The sequence below is a fragment of the Poecilia latipinna genome, unplaced genomic scaffold (assembly GCF_001443285.1).
Source record: "Poecilia latipinna isolate Pla-1442-1.1 unplaced genomic scaffold, P_latipinna-1.0 Scaffold2151, whole genome shotgun sequence".
NCBI lineage: Eukaryota > Metazoa > Chordata > Actinopteri > Cyprinodontiformes > Poeciliidae > Poecilia > Poecilia latipinna.
Window position 1 is genome coordinate 78,939 of NW_015114767.1, and position 21,058 is coordinate 99,996.

The 21,058-nt window shown below is 41.6% G+C and overlaps 1 protein-coding gene across 1 annotated transcript; it reads left to right on the plus strand.

Annotated features, from left to right (window-relative positions):
* The first annotated feature begins 3,585 nt into the window (after window positions 1–3,585).
* On the plus strand, window positions 3,586–8,117 carry dusp6 (dual specificity phosphatase 6). The gene is made up of 3 exons (XM_015017508.1): window positions 3,586–4,715; window positions 4,910–5,347; window positions 7,686–8,117. The coding sequence occupies exons 1-3, from the start codon at window positions 4,313–4,315 to the stop codon at window positions 7,997–7,999; spliced, it is 1,155 nt and encodes a 384-aa protein (XP_014872994.1). The 5' UTR covers window positions 3,586–4,312; the 3' UTR covers window positions 8,000–8,117.
* Window positions 8,118–21,058: the final 12,941 nt, after the last annotated feature.

Genomic DNA, 21,058 nt, shown 5'->3' on the forward strand with positions numbered 1-21,058 from the left:
GGTAAAGTGTGGGGCAGATCAGTGATGGAAAAAGATGGACTAAAGGAGAGACGGTCTTCATATGAGGCTACAACATATGAAAACAGCAGAGATTTGTTAACTTCAACTTTTGTCATACTTTGACCACATCCCTCAGGGATTTTCTATGATGAACCAACACAAAGTGGTGCATAATTAGGAACTGGAAGGAAAGCTGTATGAAGAATCTGTTGATTCTGTTAATCTCAGAGGGAAATGCAAATTCAAAGCTTGTAAGAATAGAGCCACATGAAGAAGTTTTTGCAATTCCGGATGTGGTGTGGATATGGAACAGTCTGACTGTGGAATTAAAGCAATGCAAACATAAAGTAATTCAGAACCAGAATTCCTTTAGTGTCAATGTGCAAGAAAGTACAACGAAATTTAAAAAATAGCATTAAAAGACAAAGAAGACGAGAGTGTTAGGAGGAGTATGGTGCGGCATACTTATTAAACTTATTCATGAGTGAATTACGAGTCTTAAATAATGGAAACAAAGCAATTGAGAATTTTTTTTCCCCCGATTCTTTTAGTTGATATTATTGAGTGGAATATTGACAAAGTTTTGCGCACATTCATAATGGAAATGCAGTTAGTGATGCACTGCTCTGTGTTGTGTGGCAAAAAGTCTAAAGGAATTCCTTTAAATGTATGACCTCACATCATAAATTCAGTTTAGAGTACAACACAAAGGTATGAGAACCAATCGAGTTACCCACCAATTTTTCACACAACCTTCTTGTAAAACCAACTGATCTTTACATTAGGAAATGTTTAGGTAACATTGGTGGAAATGTTTGGTTTGAACTCTTTCAGTTGCTCTTCACACATTCGTTTCACAGCTTGAGATTTTGTTCTGGACAAGTTGTTTCACAGCTGGTGCTGTGACGAGGGGTGGGGGCGGCGCGGGGTGAGAGACATCGGGAGTTCACGGGAAGCAGAACAATGTGCCAAAAAGTACACGGTGAAAATAGATGTGCTTTGTTAAAACCGCTGAGCAAAGATTTTTTTTAACTATCACCATCGCGGCAGCACATAGTCGGAACGTGACATGTGTTTTTTGTTTTGCCTTTTCCAAAAAATGTATCAATGATCACAAGCACACGGTAAAAATGAGTTGCTACCAGATAATGGAAGAGTTTTTATTATCTTCTGTTTCCAATTATTCTCATGGAATATATTAAATTATGGCCCCTGATATTATCCACAATAACTCTGATTAACCTCATGCTGATGGGGAATGTTTCTCAGAGCCACATAACCAGACTTCCCTATAGAAAAAAGTCATCAGTTGTCATAGCAGATTCAAAACATCCCCTGATGGGAACAAGTTTCTTCACGGTCAGCACCAAGAGTTCTGAGGCAGACCGGTGCATTTTTGTATGCAGAGTTTTGGGGAAATTGTAGTCAACAACTTTACAGAAGAGCAATGGATTCAACATGTTGGAATGAAACACAACTTTTTATGAACTGTGTGATGCTGTGGGAGCTCTGGTGGAGCCATACCCCCCTCCCCCCATAAAAACAATCCATCATCCTCCAACTACTTTCTGTCGTCTTCTTTGTCGTTTTCACCAGTAGTAACATCCGGCTGTTGATCACGTGACTCACGTGATGCAAAACAAGTGTTTCCGTTGCAATTTTTGTGAAATATATCTATTATCTATTATTATAAAAAATGCACCTCAACCTAGTGCAAAAAACTAGATTTTTCAAAATTGACATTTTTCAATTTGTGCAATTTTATGGCTCAAGGTAAACGCAGCTAGTGATCTATGCAACATGGCAGGTGTTGTATTTGGACAGCATCAGACTTCCATGGTGAATTTTCAGGCACCAGATTTCTCAGCAGAGGCTCAGAGGACAGGGGGTGGTGAGGGTGTGGGGATGAGAAACAAAAGATGAAAGAGGACGAGAACGAGGGGGCAGAGGGCAAAACAAGACGGGCAGACGTAGAAGAATAGGGTGAGCAGCAGAGAGGAGGGAGAAGGTAGAGATGAGAGTGAAAAGCAGAGAGTGAGCGGGAGCCATGGGGGCTGAGAGAGACCAGAATTCATTTGAAGGTGAATAGAAGCAGCTTGGTTTCATTCAGAACGACTTCTGTCATGCCTGAGGAGATGAAGGTGGAGGGGGCAACGAGAGGGGGGCCAGAGGCCAATGTTAACTCTGGAGGGGCTGCACACTTCATATGCTAACGAAAGGCTAAGCCTCCAGCCGGGAGTCACACCTCAGTTCAGAAACCGTTGAATGTGTCTGGATATGGCAGAGCTGGTTTTAGACTTTTAACATTTAGAATTGGCCTCTTAGTTCATATTTTGTCCCACTTTTTTTTTTTTTTTTTTTGTAGTTGTCACTAAAAAACCTAAGTCCAGGTGATTGCGTTTCTTCATTCTTTATTTAGTTCCTATACTGTTTGTTTGCTTCACTTTCCACACTCACACATTGCCATTCAAAGCTAAAATGGAAATATGTATGTAAAATGGGAGGGGGAGTAAGTACCTATTGATTGTGTCACATGTAGACACGTTTGGCAGCATGCCACTTACTTGAATTGTTCTTTTTGGGGTTTGTGTATATGGATTTGTCAGTCTCTCATATTGTCATGGTAATTTTTTGCCAACTCTTTCTAACATTGTTTCAGTTCATTGAGATTTGGGCTGTTCATTTTTGAACAGGTCGGAAGTCCACTACGGCATTTCAGTGCATCTTCATTCTTTTTCAGCCACTCTTTTGGGAATTTTCTGCTGTTTGTGAGATAATTGTACTATTTGACTCACAGCTCAGCTGTTGGACAGATTTCCTTAAAGGGGCAGTATATGTATTTCCCAAGTTAACATAGTTATTTGACACTAATCAAGTATATGTTTTAAGTTAACTTCCTTTGTTGTATATCAAATATGACTTAAACAACATTAGGCCTCTGTCTCTTGAAGAAACTTCTGCTCTTTCTGAAACTCCACCATTATGAGCAAACAATCTGCCCCAAGTCAAGGTTTTACAGAGCTGGTCTCACTGTTTGATAATCAGATTAATGTTTTGTTTTTAAACCTGTCCATGTCCCAGACAGGCAACAGAAACGGCACACAACAGCAACATAAAGCTGCAATCTGTATGGCTATAGCAATTTGAGGTGTGTGATATTTCAGTTTCTCTTTTAAAATAAATTTGCAAAAATTTCTACATTTGTGGGGGTTTTTTTCTGTCAAGATAGTGTACATGCACAAGAAATAATATGAACTGTTTTTATTTTTAGCAAATGGCTGCAATGAAACAGAAAGTGAAAATTGTAAAAAAAATAAAAATAAAAAAAATAAAAGTTTATTTATTTGTTTATTTATTTATTTATTTAGTACCGGTCTGGTTAACTCTGAAAAAAAAATCTTATTCGTCGGGGTAAGGCTGTAGCCCTGCATTACCACTATAGTGACCGCACTATTCTGTAGTCTTTCTTCCTCCTCTCGGTCCAGACTCGGGCCTCCCTCCCTCCCTCCCCCTCCTGTTTCCCCTCCTTCCTCCCTGCAGTTCTGCTGTTTGTTTGTACTCGCTCCATCCGGAGCCGAAATTCCTCTCCGTTTTTGTGAATGACAAACTCATTAACAATTCATCAACACCGGGCCGCTCCATCCGGCCCCCGTTTCCAAGGCGACCGCTGCTGAGCCTCCTCCGATTGGTCGGCCGGCGCAGCGTATCCAATGAGGACGCTCGGTGTGTGTAGCCATTCAGCAGCCGAGCGCCGCAGAGAGAGCTCAGCCAGCCCCGGAGTGAGAGCAGCGTCTATTCACAACGAGTTGAGGCAGCAGCAGAGGAGAAAGGAAGGAAGGGAAAAGAGCCGCATCCGCCAAGCCACTTGGAGCTGACCGTATGCTCACAGCACCTCCACATCAACCGCAGTTTAGACTGGATCTCAGCAAAGAAAGACGGTAGTGGGGAAGCTGCTGCGCCGCGGACGGTGGAGTTATATAAGCGCAGAGGAAGCGTCGGGCTCGCTGCAGGGCCGCTGTGACTCATTGAGAAATAACTCGGGCTCTCCAGGCTGATGCATGAATGAGCGCCACTGAAGACAACCCGCAGTCAGGAAAGACGAACTGATCGTTTTCCGCAAGAGGCACGCAGGTCAAGCAGGGACATCTGCGTTGAGAGAATATTATTATTCTTTTAAACTTTTTTTCCTTTTTACATCACATTCATTTATTCTATTGAACAGCGGTTTGGACAAAAAAAAAATCTTCTTTTTACCACTAAACTTCCCTCTTATTCCCCCCTTCAAAACCGCGTTTCGCACTCCTGCTTATAAATGCTCGACAAGCTGAAACCCGTCGTCCAGCTCGACTCGGTAATGGCGATCAGCAAGACGGTGGGCTGGCTCCGGGAGCAGCTGGAGACGCGCAGGGACGGCCTGCTGGTGATGGACTGCCGGGCCCAGGAGCTGTACGAGTCGTCGCACGTCGAGACGGCGATCAACGTGGCCATCCCGAGCCTGATGCTGCGCCGGCTCAAGAAGGGCAACCTGCCCGTGCGCTCGCTGCTCTCCGACGGGGAGGACCGCGAGAGCTTCGTGCGCCGCTGCAAGACGGACACCATCGTGCTGTACGACGAGTACAGCAGGGAGTGGAACGAGAACGTGGACGGGGGGTCGGTGTTGGGGCTGCTGCTGAGGAAGATGAAGGACGAGGGGTACAAGGCTTTCTACCTGGAGGGTGAGTTCAGCTTCATTCACATTTCCACACTCATCCACACCCAGCTGTGCTGATTTGTTTGTGTAAACACCGGGAAACTCTAAGTTTTTCAATGCATAGAAATTTTTGTGCATGTTTTTGCATTTTTGCAAGCGTGCAAAACATGCAAATATGAATAGCTGAAGCTGGTGTTCATTGCGACTGCTTTTCTCCAGGCGGCTTCAGCAAATTCCAGGCAGAGTTTCCAGCCCTGTGCGAAACCAACCTGGACGGCTCCTCTAACAGCAGCAGCAGCTCTCCCACCACGGCTCAGGTGCTGGGCCTCGGAGGCCTGCGCATCAGCTCGGACTCCTCCGACATTGAGTCGGACATCGACCCTAGCAGCGCCACGGACTCGGACGGCAGCCCGCTGTCCAACCCGCAGCCCTCCTTCCCCGTGGAGATCCTGCCGCACCTCTACTTGGGCTGCGCCAAAGACTCCACGAACCTGGACGTGCTGGAGGAGTACGGCATCAAGTACATCCTCAACGTGACGCCCAACCTGCCCAATCTGTTCGAGAACGCGGGGGAGTTTAAGTACAAGCAGATCCCCATCTCCGATCACTGGAGCCAGAACCTCTCGCAGTTCTTCCCGGAGGCCATCAGCTTTATCGGTAGGTTAATCCCGGCGGACATCTGGCTTGTCAGGTTGTTTACATACCGGTGGTGGGGCTCGGTTAAACAACTTCAATCGAGTATATATTGCAGGGTATGTAATAAATCCCAATTAATCGACTTGAATGGAAAACTGCACACTGAAAAAATAATCAACATTTTTCAAGTCAAAAAACATATTTTTGCTACTAATAAGAGCTCAACAACAAAGATATGTATTCTTTTCAGACTGTCAGTTAGGTTTTAAAAAAAAACATATTAGTGTAAAGTAATTTTTTTCCATTTAGCTTTCAAGTGTTTCAGGAATCCCTTATATTCAAGTAACTTCTTTGGGGGAAAAAAAAAATCAAAAATGTGAACTGGGTGCTGACATTAGCATCGGGGACCTCACCTCCTGCAACATTTTTTGCATTGAGGTGCTATTTCAGGCTTGTATATTTACAAGCCTATATTTGATAGGCAAACTCGTTTTTGTACAATGTGCACTCAACAGTACTCTTTTTTCCCCCAACATGCAGTTATATTGTTTCTTGAAGCCCAAAATTTTATAACATTTTTTAAACACATTAAAATCTACGTAATTAGTGCAAGTCCCCTTGTAGCCTATATACTCTTTTTAGGGGGACAGAAAAGAAAAAAGCCACTCAGTTTTACCAGAGGTTCTCCCAAAGAACATGTTGGCAAGGTTGCAGAGTAATCTGTTGCCAGATGGTGAAATAAACAACTCATACATCATTTACCTAATTTACTAGCTAACTTTTGTCAATAAGCAAAAGTATTTGAATAAACAGGAAAGATTATTTGAATCCTGTTGATACAACAAGGAGTTGTTTTTCAATGGCAAAAAAGGCATTTATTGATGTCCAAAAGTGTGTGAAAAGTGGCGGAGGTTGATCAGATTGACTAATCACATCGGTCTCTCAGGACACTTGTTTGAACAACTCTTAGGACTGTAGGCTAAAAGAGTCATCATTTTAACAAGGGATGGGTTGAGGTGGTATGAGTAAAAACACACCAGCATTTTATAGTATTATTGCAAAAACTTGCATCAAAAATGGTATCCAAACAGGCCTTTAAACTCAACATAATGTTTACATTTTAAAACCTTGGAAAAGCTTGTTGTCAGTAACCAACCCATCCCTAATTTCAAGACAAAGAACAGCCAAACTTAACCAGCCATAGAGATTGGAGGGAAAAAGACAATTCTCACATTTGATAAACAACATGGAAAAAACAGCAAAAGAAGAACAATTGATTATTCAAAATAGATATAAACTCATCAGAGGAAGTAGAAATTGATCGTAAGGCAGCATAATCCTATCACTGTGGAACGTCTTATCACTCTCTGGAGGTTTTTAGGCTCATATTGGGCAATTGAGATTAGATGAGGTGTCCTCAACTGTGACTTTATCAGGCAGGAACACGCAGATTAAATCCACTGTGTTGAAGCGCGAATGTGCCTCTGATGGCGCAATGGCTAAAATGCACTGTGTACAAAATGATTTGACTTCAATGGGAGACGTTCTGGCCTATCTGTTGTCCTGGGGCTTGTGTAATTGCAGTACAAAGAGCAGCGTTGAAACAGGAGAATAGGCAAGAGGGGGAGGGAGAGCAAAGGGAGGGTGGTAATTCGAGCACAACAGGAAGGAAGTGGCATTGAAAGTAATCTAGGACATGGCATCAGACCTACCCCCCCTCCCTATTTCTCTTCTTCCTCCGCATAACAAAAGGAGCCATTTACAGGGCCTGTTGACATCCTGTTTGCCTTGACAGGGTGCTCTCATGACTCTTACATTTACACGCTCAAATGGCACCATTGTCACACCAACCCTGGGTGAGCAGAAGAATGCTTTAATAGACTGTAATAGTCAATTTCCCAGCCGGCTATTCCAGGACAAAACAAGGGAAAACGTTGATTCTGCTTCTCTCTGGCAACTCCCAGTTGTTGATAGGTGCTGCTGACAGATAGTCGGGGATTAAGAACTTTTCCATTCTTGGATGTGGGCCATCTTGTAAACACAGTGTGGATCTTTATTACATGTTGTGCTGGGTGCGTCTCAAAGGGTAGATAACAGCTTTTGTACATCATCAGTGTCATTGTCCAGAAAAAGTAGAACACCCAACAGTTTGAACCACTGAACTGTAAGATGTTAAGAAAATCTAGCTAGTCACCCAACTAATTTTGCATCCAAACAATTCCTCGCAATTGCAATAGTTGCATACATTGAGATAGCAATGGCAATGGCAGTTCAAGATATCGTACTGGTGGTTTGGTTTGGTTTTGAGTAGTTCACAAGACATTGACCAAAATGCCTCTTCTTTTTCCCTTGTAACCAGATGAAGCTCGGGGTCAGAAGTGCGGCGTCCTGGTCCACTGCTTGGCCGGCATCAGCCGCTCAGTGACCGTGACCGTGGCCTACCTGATGCAGAAGCTCAACCTGTCCATGAACGACGCCTATGACATTGTCAAGATGAAGAAGTCCAACATCTCCCCCAACTTCAACTTCATGGGCCAGCTCCTGGACTTTGAGCGCACGCTAGGCCTGAAGAGCCCGTGCGACAACCGCATGGCGCCGCCGAGTCAGCAGCTGTACTTCACCACCCCCACCAACCACAACGTCTTCCAGCTGGACCCCCTGCAGTCCACGTGAGGTTCCAAACATCAGTGCCTCCTTGTCGCTGAGGGTTGGGGGGGAATGTAAGGCTACCACCCTGAATTCTCCTCTACTTGTTGAAAAAGTTGCAAAAAATTTCTCGTTTCTCCATCATCTGGCGTGCGGACCTGGCTCTGGACGATGCAGATGGTTTTTATTGGAGGGGGCTCGACAGCTGCTGAGCGTGCTTACTGGAGTTGCCAGAGCAGCCTGGCCAGTACACACCTGCTGCTGTCTGAATGAGGACGGACAGTTAAGGCAACAGACTCATTTAAAGACTTTCTACAATCATATTTCTGTTGGACTCTTGTGGTATTTCCTGTTTTTCTTGTATCCGAGGAAAGTGAACGGTGACCTGGAGAGCTGTACATTCTGCTTCACAGATTCTAGGCTGGTGTGCCAAAGAGACACGATTGTTCAAACTGGACAGAAAACTTTTCTATGTTTGTTTTGGGGGTCGTCCCCCATGACTTGTGGGCGCATTGCCCCCTTCATCTTCTGTGAAGACTGGCCTGTGTGGGGTAGAAGCATCCGAGCTTTCGAAGGCCACCCCATGTACTGGACTGATTTTTACACTTTTCAAACATTTATACTGTACATTGTGTTCATACCTTAAATGTAAGAGAGAGTATGTACCTTTGGAAGTGGGTACTGAGGAATTTGTTTCATATTCTAGTTTTGTGTAAGCAAACCAAGCGCATATTGATCATTATTCTTACGTTAATTATGCCAAAAATCAATAGACTTTCCAAGAATTGTGCAGAAATGTGTACATTTGTAACATATTTATATACTTTATATTTGCTTTATGTATCAATTCAGCCAGCCGGCCTTTTTTGTTTTTTGGGGATTTTCTTTTGCACTCTCCCTCTCACAAAACAGCTGTTGTCGTTTGCCTTACTTACTCTCACAGGGTTTGCTTCACTTTATCCTCAAGAGAATTAATTTTTTTTTCTACTTTGTCTATCTTAGAATCATCCAAGACCCTGATTAAATTTGCCAGATTTTTCTTTTTAGTTAGCTAGAGCTGCGTGAGGGCCCACCCAGTGTGCGTGGTCCGGGTGGTTCAATCTGATGGGTGTTCAAAGCTTCTTCAGGGAAAACTCTTTGAAATGCAGTTATGAATTTGTCAGGATGAGAGAAGTGAAACTCTCTTTGCTTAAAATAAGAAAGGAAAAAAAAAACCCTGTTCCAGGAGGATGTTGCCATGTTGGTGGCCTCTGCCTGCCTCCCCTTGCTCTCCACCATGCTCCTCTGTTCTGAATGTAAAGGAAAGATAAGTTATTAATAAATTGCTATTTTGTCTATAGTTTCTGTCTCTTCTGCTTTTTTTTTCTTCTTCCACTAACATGCTTGTTGGTGTTTCGTCTGCTCCACACTCACACGTTTATGTAAGTGTTTCCTCACGACTGAGTGTTAACCAGCAGGCCCGGTCACGACAACACAAACAGTTGCAGCGAATCACGAGGCCCTCCATCAGGCTCCAGCTTTCCATTAAATGCGACGCTTGAGACACTTTCTGTTTGTTTTTTTTGTTTTGTTTTGTTTCTTCCCCAGCTCCGGAAGAAGCATGTCCTGTCACATGACATGTCGATGTGAACACCCTGTTCTTTTGTGGCAACAAAAAAAAAAAAGAAAACAAACAGACTAACACACACACAACAAAAAAAAGAAGAAAAGAAACCCCACAGAGCTGCTGAACAGGTGCAAAGTGATTTGAGTTGATCTGGTTTTTCCAGGTGCCGGTTCGCTGTGAGTTCACCTCCTCCTGAAGGGCAGGGCAAAGCGCGTTCAGCCGTGAAAGGGAGCACAAAGTACCTAGATGTTGTGTTATTCGATAGCGAGAGCTGCGGCGTGTACCTGCGATGACCTGGAGCGTCTGGATAAGATGATATTCACGGTGCAGGCGAGGAGATTGCATTCTCACACCAGCAGTCACCCGTCTCGCGTCGCTGCACGTGCTTCACATTTCCAAACATGACTGCAGTGTGTGTATGCAGGGCTTTGAACTTTTTTTTTTCTTCTTCTTCATTTTAGCAGGATGGAATGCCGTTGAGATTAAAAACCTTATTTTGCTTTTTCAAGGGAGTCCTGGTCAAGAGGCAGGAACAAATGCAGCACAAAAAGTTACACTGTTAAAAGGAAATGACAAGCTTTAAAAACGTTGGTACATGTTATTGAATTCATTACTTTTTTTTTTAGTTTGGTTGTAAAAACACTAGTGCTGTATTTACATCAGCCATGTTTAGTTCACTTTAATCGAACTCTAGTTGGTTTGCGAGGAAAGTCCGGTTTGTTTGGAGCGAAGGCGTAATTTAGCTCCAAAAAGTGAGCTGTAGTCCGCCTAAAAACCTTGATCTTAGTGTGGTTTGAATGTGAATACCAAGCTAACCGGAGACTATAGTGCAGGGAATTATGGGTAAACACAACCAGAATAAACCAGTGTGTGTGCTGGGTTTGTGCTGGTTGTATTTGCGGAGAAACGGCTTGTGTGGTCTTTTGTTTTTTTATTTACCAACGACAAAAGTGAAATCAATTAACTACTAAAATCTGATGCCACTCCATATTTGTTTACATTTTGAGAAGAAGGAACGTTGTGCGCCCTGCGATGGACTGGCGACCCGCCTCTCGCCCTAAACAGTCGCTGGAGATGGGCACAGGTACCCCTCCCAACCCCACAAGGGACAAGGGTGTAAGAAAATGGATGGATGGAAAGTTGTGCCCAATTTCTTCTGCAAAGATTTTTGTGTCGTTTCCTTCAGCGCAGCACTATCACTGATAAAGGGAGGTTTTTCAATTTGGATCATTTTGACACAGCGAGGTGTGAAAGAGAACCGTAGCAGCTGAAAATGAGACAAATATTGCACATTTGAGTTCACCGGACATTCAGATGCGATTGAATAAGAGAAATTCAGTCAGTTTGAAAGTTTCTTGTTTAAAGTTCCAGGATAAGGGAGTAGAGTGAACAAAAGTCTTCTTACCCAATTGTGTCAGAGCCAAAGGGAGAGAAAGAAGCAACAAGTTGTGTGAGCGAAAAGTATAGGTAATTTTGTATTTTATCCTGTCAAAACCTCAAACTCCAATATACTGTACCTCGTGTGGTTGGTTGGGAAAAGGTTTAAAGGGAAATGAGATAGCAGTAGAGGAAAGAAGGAATCACAGAGAACACAGGTCAGCTCCCTGAAAGTCTGGCTCTAGACCTGTAGAGAGAGCAAAACAAAACCGAGGAGCCACAGTAACAAACAATGTATGGATTTACAAGAATTACAATTATTTATTAAAAAATCTCTTCTATCTCAAGTGGTACCAATTCTTTCCCTTGATGCCAACTTCATCTAGGTGACAGTTTCCTCCTGCTGCTTCCACTGATCCATAGTTATAGTTCTCAGTCACTTGATGACCTATGGATTTTATTTCACAAACACAAAGGGTTGTTTGACGCAGCATTTGACCAAAAACTGAAACCATTATCCATGCAACCACCATAGTGCCACAAAAGCTGTTCTATAAACAGAGTCAGATTTATGGCATAGTTATGAAACTGTTCTACATGGTGAATGATAATGTCACCATCTACCGCATGACTGATATAAAGCAATTCCTGGTTGATTTACATTGTCAAACATTGAGCATGGGAACCTGGAGACAACCAGTACACTGACTATGTAATATTTAACTTTTATTGGCGGTATTGCTAGGTAGCAATGTGCCCAACATGTCAAGAACACCATCCATTAACGGCCTTTACTGTCAGGAGCAAAATCCCAGCGGTCCTTCCCGTTTGGTCTTTGTTATGCCAGTCTTGGCCAGGATTCTCTTGCAAAAGATTTTTTTTAATTAATAAAATAAATCAATTATGTCAAAGACACTGGTAACATGCTCTTTTATGGTTAAAAATGAAAATGTGGAGAAGACTAGAGAAAAGGCTTAAAAAATTTACATTTCCTGATGGATTGCTCAGTAAAGAGAAAATGACTCTTTAGTATATGTAATATGTTGAGATCTTAAGATTCTCATCAAAAGAAAGTGTTACTTTTTAAGCACTTTAGTGAAGTAAGTGTAAGCTCTTATTATAAGTTCTGTGGGATGGGCCATGGGGGGGAAGGGGGAATAGACGAGTAGGCTGTGGCATTTAATTAATTCTCACTTGGCAGCAGGAGACCCACAGTGTGTCAAGAAAATGTACCTCAAACTTTTACACCAACAGCAGCCTGAATCATTGATAGAAGGCAGGATGGATCAAAACTTTTACATTATTTACATCAATTTTGATGCTCCCATCTGGATGCAAAAGTTTTTAGTTGACAAGACTTGAAGTCAGTGGAAAATCTAATCAGGAGTCATTCCCAGTGTTAGCAAAGGTCTGTGTTTTGTTCAGTTCAATCATTTAAAGTACAGAAGCAACACTTACATCACAAACTTGTTAAAATTAACCAATCAATTTTTGTTGACACACCTAAGTGCCCCATTAATACTCTCCAGCCCAGAGCACCAGTCTGGCATTGTCTCCTGCTGCCACTGTAGCTAATCAGCTAGGTAGAGATGGTTTCTGATTTGTGCTAATGTAGCCTATAACCTCTTAGCAGCTTGACTTTTAATTAACAGAGCAATCCACAGATTTGCAAAACCACAGCTGTGACATATGAAATCCATCCACCATGACTTGTAGTAGCAGAGTGCCCCAGCCTCCAACAAGGAACACTCTCCTTAATGATGCTACCCTGATAAGTACGGAATCTAAGACTCCTGCAGTGACCAAGCCTGTGAGCTTAAGAGCGAAAGCACATGTGTCCTGAACAACCTGGTTATCATCAATCAAATTTCAACCCGACTGCAACCAACCATCCTGTTCTCAGAAAGAGGCTGCAATGATGTCACGGCAGGACTGCGACTGACAGATGAAGCCCTGGATATGAGAGGTATGCGAACACGCCGGAGGGTCTCGTGGTTTTTCTTCCTGTTTGTATAGCTCGGCGTTGCGTGGCTTTAAATCCCAGGGATTAGAGGGCACAGGAAATGACCAGGGCTAATTTTGGACAGGGGTGTGGATGGTCTCGGTGGGCCCCTTCAGCACCTTCATGGTGACCCTGTGATAAGCCGGGCCATAAAGGGATTTGGAAATGCATATGGCTGGGTCACAGTGAGGGCTGCCATGTTAAATGGCAACGCAAGACTTGCGGTCGGGTTAATGATGGGACAGGAGTCACATTTTGTCTATGTGGCTGACATTAGAAATATCTCTTACAGTTCAAATAAAACATACTCACTCTATGAGGATTAGTATGTTTCGCAAAACTGCAATGGAAACACATTTTCACGTCACTCGAGTCACGTGAACAATAGCAGGATGTTACTACTGACAGGAAAGATGAAGAAGACAACAGGAAGTTGTAGGAGGATGATGGCATCATGTTTTTTAACGATTTATTGTGTGAAGAAACATATTCACTTTTGATTTAGTTTTTTTTATTTAATAGAAACCCCACAATTGCAAAAAGTTTTTTTTTTTTTTTTTTTTTTTTTAAGATTGGTGGAAAAGTGTAATGCAAAATGCAGCTTTTTACACCTTCCATTTAGAGTGGCCATCTTGCCAAATTGTTTAGAATCCTTTTTTTTTCTTCAAAGCAAAGCGTGGGATATCTTTGAGACCAATACATTCTACCAAGTGCATATAATTATTTTTTTCGTTTCTTTCTGATATGTAGGATGAATAGGCTCATTTTTTTTTCACCACCACCCATGTTGGAAACGTTCTCTCCATTTCATGAATGACATCCGGCTGTGTGGTCAAGTATGCAACCTTGCTGCCCCACTTTCCACTGGATTTCTGGCTGAGAAACTAAAGACTCTCATCTTGCGGTTGTGGAGCTAAACTCGGCGTGCCAGCTAATCCTCTGCTAACGGCTCCTGTCCCTCTCACCCTGCAGTGACAGCGTGTTGACAGCGCCCTCCACCCCTTCATCCTTCCCTCCTCCATCCATCCTTCCATCAACCCCCCACCCAGCTGTCTCATGTCACATTGCTTCCCCCTCATCCTCCCCAGTAATTTCCTGTTGCCCCCATGGATCATCTTACAGGTTCCAAAACTGCAAAAGCAAACAGATAAACACACACACACACACACACACACACACACACACGCACAAGTGAGTGTGATTTCACTTTCAGAACACACAGACAAAGAAGGCCAAGATACTCCCTCATATTCAGGCAGACACTTTGCTGTGTATTACACAATCATCTGTGGTCTCATTTAATTCTTACACCATCACACTTTCACATTTAATTTCTCTCTCTTCATACTTTTTGACCTCTTTATTTCCATTTTTCCTTCTGACTTTAAAAGCCAGAAGGAAAAAAGTCAACTGTAAAGTAACACAAGTTAGCATAGCCTCCATTGATGACCGATAAACGGTTTTCCTATAACGGGAGGTTGTTTCTCTGTCATTAGCACATTGAGCAGTGAGTACATGAGCATGATTGACAGCGATAAGACCCACCCCTGGCTCTTATTGGTTGTTTTTGGTCAGGATTTCTTCAGACTGCAATAGTAGCTGAGGCAGATGGAAGAGATTGATCTTTTCACAGATTATCTGTCTCATATGACAACATGGTGACAGTTGTACTAAATATGTAAAAAACATTTTTCTTTTACTCAAGTTACACATTGCAGCTTTAAAGAATTGAATAGGAGTACAGGCTAGCTGAGAACCAGGAAATAGCTTACTTTTTTACAACAACTTCTACAGTTAGAATCTCGTTACAAATTTACGTACAGTCAGTCTGTTCTCTTTGTTGACATTGAAGAAGGAGACACTTCTGAACAGATACCTTCACCTTCCCCATCCTTTTCCAGGATCAAGTTGAAGGTTTTGGCTAAAATGTCAGAGTGTTCCAGAGGAACAGTTTCAGCAGGATTGTAATTACAACAGAGGAACAAAACGGCCTTACCATGGAAACTGCGTGGGCTGAGAAGCCTGTGACACAGAGCACATTATTATACTGTTTCACACAGGAACACACTCTCATATGGAGCAGAAGAGCAGCACACCGAGCCCCAGAACAAGGCTCCTCAGTCTGACTTCACCCCTACTCCAGACATTCTTCCAGAGAGCGTGGGCGGCTTCAGAGATCCCAGTGACACCAGCACTGATACTAACAACAGGGAGGAATGTTGACGGAAACCATACGCTTTACATTATTAGCCACAATACATCAGGTGGCGTCTGCTAGCAGCTAACATTTAGCTTCTACTTTTCCCAAATGATTTAATATAATTCAAAAATATTGCTTACTATTCAAAATAAAAGTTAGTTCGACCTACTTTTAAGGGGCAATATCAAGTGAAATCAACTATTTTAATCGCTACATTAGTGCTATAATGTTATTTCCTCATCTCAAACATGTCTGAAGTGTTGCTTTGATTCTTTCATGCATGTTTGAGAAATCCTTTAAATTACCATTCAACCATTCAGCTGAGCAAAATGCCTCGTTGGATCTAGCTCCGCCTTTGAGGACGAAGCTCCTCCTCTGAGCTGCAATTTCTGAGCTTCAGCCTCACAGAGCCTCACAAGCAGCCCACCCCCACAACTCCCCTCCAACACTCCTTCAGAGTAGCCAGCAGCAATTTGACAAGCGTAACGCTTTTAGTGTAAACGCACCATTAGAGTGCTGCTAGTTGATGCTCCAAATAATATTTTTCTGGAAGATTTTTGTAATTTACTCCAATTTTCAAACTTTTCCAGAACATCCATCCATCTTTTATATCCACACATTGATAAGTAATTGTGGTGTTTGCTCCCACTTCACAATATATATATATATATATATATATATATATATATATATATATATATATATATATATATATATATATATATATATATATATATATATGTATATAATATAATGCTAAATAACGTTATTTAAGCACCGCTTTACAGCTGTGGAAATGATCATTGTCCCCATCGTTGATGTTTTTGGGTCTCAGACTGGTTGACGTGCAAAAGAGAAAAGGAAAACTTTTCCTTCCTAACATCACACCTGCAAAGTCATACAGTTTTCTGAACTCCACTAGCATTGTAACTTAAACTCAGAGACTACATTTCTATGAAAGTCTTCAGATTTTTTTCAGGCATATGTTGATCAGAGTTTTAAGAAATCTTCTAAACTGTACTAAAAATCTGTTCCAAGTAAATTATAGCTAAAATAAAAATAGCTGTGATCCCTTTGCCTGGATGAAATAGCCAGTGCTGCTGCTTCACTCTGTTTCATTTTGAAGAAAATCGTGAGTCATACTAGAAACTTATGAAACCTTGTCCTTCAGAAACTATCTTCGGCTCCTTCATAGTCCTCGAGTCAGCGTGTCCTTCTGTGCCATTCAACCTGCACCTAAAGAATGTTCAGTAATCTTTCTATTACTGCAGTGCAGATAAAAGAAAGATGGAGGAGGAGGAAATAAAGAGAGAGAAACAGTTATAGAAATGGGGAGTGTGTTGACAAAAGGTGATGTCCTAACAGTCGTGAATCATCAGCGCTTTCTCCATCGGGCCCTTGCAGTCAGCTCTACAGGTTTATAAATAGTATTATTGAAGAGCGGGTTTTAAGAAAAAAAGAGAGAGAAAATACAGAGAATGAGACAAAGCGAGCGAACATCGCATTCCGCCTACACGCTCAGACCTGCTATCAGACACTTACTGTAACTGCTGCAGATTTTGTTTTTCACTTCTCTATTCAGAGCAGTGTTTACACTTTCTGATGTGTTGAACGCTTGCCCAGTGTGACGAGAAACAAGACAGATATGGTGGAAAATTTAGACTTGAAACAGCCAGCAGAGTTGGGATGTCATAAGAGCAAGACGAGGCTGAAGTTTTAACAGGAATTTTGGAAAAATTAACTTCCTTTTTTTATTAAATTTATTTTCTCAAATATGGTGAAGGTTTCATAAAGCAAAAAGTGTTTTGAAAAGTCAAGTTCCAGATATATTTTCAAAGGGTTTAGTTGGTTTGACACAGTGCAATGTGAAAGTGAACAGCACTACAGCTGAAAATGTAGCAAATGTTTCAAATCTACCTGGACTATCAGGTGTGAAAACAACTTCATGTCCTGAATGTTACCTTTAAATCTTTCTAAAAATAAATGGGAACACCCTTCTTTTTTTTGTTGTTTTTTTGTTTTTTGGTTTGTTATCTAATATTCTTTATTTTAATTAATCTAGCATCACACAGATATTTTGAGATTTACATCATGTTATAATATTATTCCCTCGTCAAAAATATACCTGAACTGTTGCTTAGATTATTTCCTACTTGTTTGAGAAATCCTTTAATCTCCCATGGCAACCATTCTGCTGAGAAAAAGGCCTGGGTGAACCTAGCCCCGCCTTTTAGACACAGCTCCGCCTTGGAGCATCCTGGTTTCCGCTTCACAGAGCATCCTTCCTCCACTCAGCTCCTTCAGACTAGCCAGCAGCAATTAGCAAACACCTGGTGGAAGTGAGCATCTGCTGAGCTCATTATAGGAGCTACTTCTCAGTGTTACATTGGTGAAAACGTTGGGTTGATAGAGGAGTCATGTTGTGACCATGCCCTGAAGGCAGACTTTCAGAAAGAGCAGGGGTTCTGGCACAGATCAGATCAATATTGATGATCCACTGTTGTGTTTATTAAAGTTGATATGATGGGGTTGCTTTGGTTTTTACCTATTTCAAACCAAATGTGACTAAGACTTGATGATTTCCAATATTTTGAACTTGTCCCGCAATAAGACGCCTTTAATAACCTGATGGTGGTTTTCCTTGTCTTTCTTCCCTTCAGTTCGGCCATGTTGCTTCCTGTAATGAGTGTCCGCCCACGACAGACTACTGACATGTTGAGGAACAGGAAGGGAAAGCAAGTGATTAAGGCAGTGTCAGGCCTGGCTGCCCACTGTACTCTGTACATAGATGAGTAATACTGCTGACACACCAGTACCACTTCAGCAACAGAACATGTGTGACGAGGGGGGCTAATAAGGGAAACAGTGGGAGGAAGTTGAGCTTCATCACGTTAAGATTCCAACACATTTCACAATCTATTTGGGGATCAACAGACAAAACCACCTGATCACTGACAGCAACTAAAATACATGTAAAACTCTGTCAATGTGTTCCACTACTACTTAGAAAAACTGTTGACATTCATGACTAATTGCAACCAAAGTGTCAGATTGTTTGTTTGTGTCAATGTCAAATGCCAGTTTATTTATAAAGTGCATTAAAAAACAGTTTGCAACGGCATCAAATGCTGGGCAATAATCACAAAACCACAATAAAATATGACATATAATAATAAAACCCAGTAGTTGGAACAATAAGTTACAATGTCAGGTCTTAAAGGTGCAGTAGGTGACTTTTATAAAATGTTTTTGTTGAAGCTGTAGTCACACTATGGTATGAGACAGATAATTTGTGGAAAAAACTCGAGCTCCTCTGCCTTCAGTGCTTCCCAGTGCTAACAAGAAACAACCAATCAGAGCCAAGAGGCGGGCTTTAGCGCTGTCAGTCACCTCTTCATGTGGCGCTGCTGTCTGGTACGCTGCAGGTAGCAGCAGTACTGCCACACTGACACATTGACTCCTGGGAAAGGAAACCCCAGCCACGCACAGATGCAGCAGCTGTAAGGACACGTTTCAGAAACCTGAGATTTTTTTAAGAATATCTTTTTGACATAATATTGAACTTTTTTGAAAATCAGAATTTTGGATTGTAAGTATCTGTAAGCCATAATCATAGAAATAGTAAGATCTAACGGCTTGGAATGTTTTTGTTATATACGTAGTGAATCCAAGTATTATATGAGTTCACTTTCTAAAATGAGTGATGAAAATATTAAACTTTTTTACAATATTTCAAGTTTTGGAGCTGCACTTGTATGAACTGAATAGAATTGGAAAAAAGAAAATGTTGCTAGTAAATTTTGAATGGCAGTTTCTTTATGCACCCAAAATTCTTAGCAAAAACAAAAACCTGAGTTAGTCAAGGTAAAGAAATGTACATTAGCACAAACATATTACACCTAAAATGTATTAGATATAAGGAATGGTGACTTATAAAAGTTGTTTATTGGCACATTAACAATTTTTCTCATTGAGGGATGTTTTGGTTCAGGCCTTGCCTCTGTTTTCATCCACTCTGACCACCTCCGTACCTTTGCTTTTTTATGCTGTCCTCATTTAGAGAAAAGGCTGTAAAAATAGACGCCTTTGAATCGGTGCAGCTTTGTTATCCACATAGCAGCATTTGATGGCAACACAGTTTTCACATTTACCCATGAGCCATTACTGAATAAGGAAGAAAAGAACACATAAAGACCAGTGATAGAAATGATCAGAGTCTGACCTTGCTCTTTAAAACACCCACACTCAACCGAGTGTGAAGAGAAAGAGAGAAATGACTGTGAGCTGTTATTGGGACTCATATTTGTGGAAATAATTTAGAGTCTTTAATGCCAAAGCTGGGATATATGCACATCTGTTTCCACTTCCAAATATACTGGATCACATTCTTATGAAGCACTTTCTAAACTTTTGCTGGCTCAGTACATTTCTCAATCAATCTTAAATACAGAAATATAATCAGTGATACTTATTCCTGCAGACAGTGTTGGTTTTCTTCGTCACAAACATCCTCGTAACAAAAAAAGCTCAATCTGGTGACCTGGCAATGCAAACACTCACATCCAGTGTAGAAGCTACAAACAAAGAAAACCTATTTTTGAATAAAGTCACAGCAGTCCTCGCTCCAATAACAAGGACAACAGGTGCCACAGTCAGCAACAATTATATATGAGTGGAAACAGAAAGAAAATGTCCAAATATCAGCAAGAAGAAGAGTTCTGTGTCCAGGGATGAATGTGTTTTAGAGGCAAAATATGCATGTCAGACCCAGAAGCAAAGGCAAAGACTTTCTGAAGATAACCCAATCTCCATGTAAGTTAGGACTTGACTGCTCAGCATTAGCCTTAACCCATTTGAGCCTTGAACTATTCTACTACTTGTAGTGAGATTTAAGACCCTTCTTTATGGAAAAAATGTGTTTGTTTTTTTTTTTCCAACAAAAAACATTTTCACAGACAGCGCAGTTTTTCTTTGCATTGTGATGTGAAAGAAGACCGAGGTTTAGGTGAAGAAAATCTGACCTGTGTGCAAATAAACCTCATAAAAATACCTTGGTTGACTCTACAACAACCAGACATGCTGGCTCTAGGCTATAAATAGAGAACAAACAGTCCAAATTCTCATCCTTCATTTTTTCCCTTCATCACGGTGGTGAGGTCTGACTTTAGGCACCGACACTAAACCAGAGTGCCTGTGTCTTCTGGACTGACAGTTGGGTGAAAGGCAAGAAGAGGAAACTCCCTGAAATCAATATCCTCTTTGTGTCGACAGCTCACCTCTTCCGCCGGAATCCAGACATGTTAAACCCCTGAGCAATGATGGAATTAGGCAGATTTAGCAAACCGCTGCTGTGTGGTGTGCTGAGGGAAGGAGGCTTTCGGTAACATGAGTTCACACAAAACAGCTTAGGCCTTCCAGAATTATGTTAAGGGTAATGAGAGGACGGAATTTCTTAATTTCCTTCAGCGTTAGCTCAGCTTTACTCCTCCTCCTCACATTGGAAAGAGCCATACCTCAAAGGATTTTGTAAAGAATTTAGGTCACACCTCTACGTAATGTTTAATAAGTCATTTGTTTTTGAGAAATTTGTTTGACTATAAATCTCCGCTTTAATAATTCATAACTCAGATGGTTTATTTTACTTTAATTATAAAGCCGGTACAAGTACTCGGACTGCCACAACCCAGGAGTCGAGCTGTCTCTGGACGTTCTCAGAAGATATTTTGGTATCAGTCATTTCCATCACAAAATACACAATAATTCAATTAACAAAAACATGGGTGGAGTGCAGTCACAGTTTCCTATTAAGTCATGAAAGCTGTGGGAAATTAAGTACGTGTGCTGCCTTTGATGTGCCTCTGTTCTGAAGGGAGCCTGACTGTTTTACAGTAGATGGTGTTA

What these genes read in the sequence shown, in the direction of transcription:
- dusp6 (XM_015017508.1), top strand. Translation starts at nt 4,313, where the DNA reads ATGCTCGACAAGCTGAAACCCGTCGTCCAGCTCGACTCGGTAATGGCG. An exon ending in CAAGGCTTTCTACCTGGAGG is followed by an intron (nt 4,716 to 4,909) that starts GTGAGTTCAGCT and finishes GCTTTTCTCCAG; the next exon opens with GCGGCTTCAGCAAATTCCAG. An exon ending in GGAGGCCATCAGCTTTATCG is followed by an intron (nt 5,348 to 7,685) that starts GTAGGTTAATCC and finishes CCTTGTAACCAG; the next exon opens with ATGAAGCTCGGGGTCAGAAG.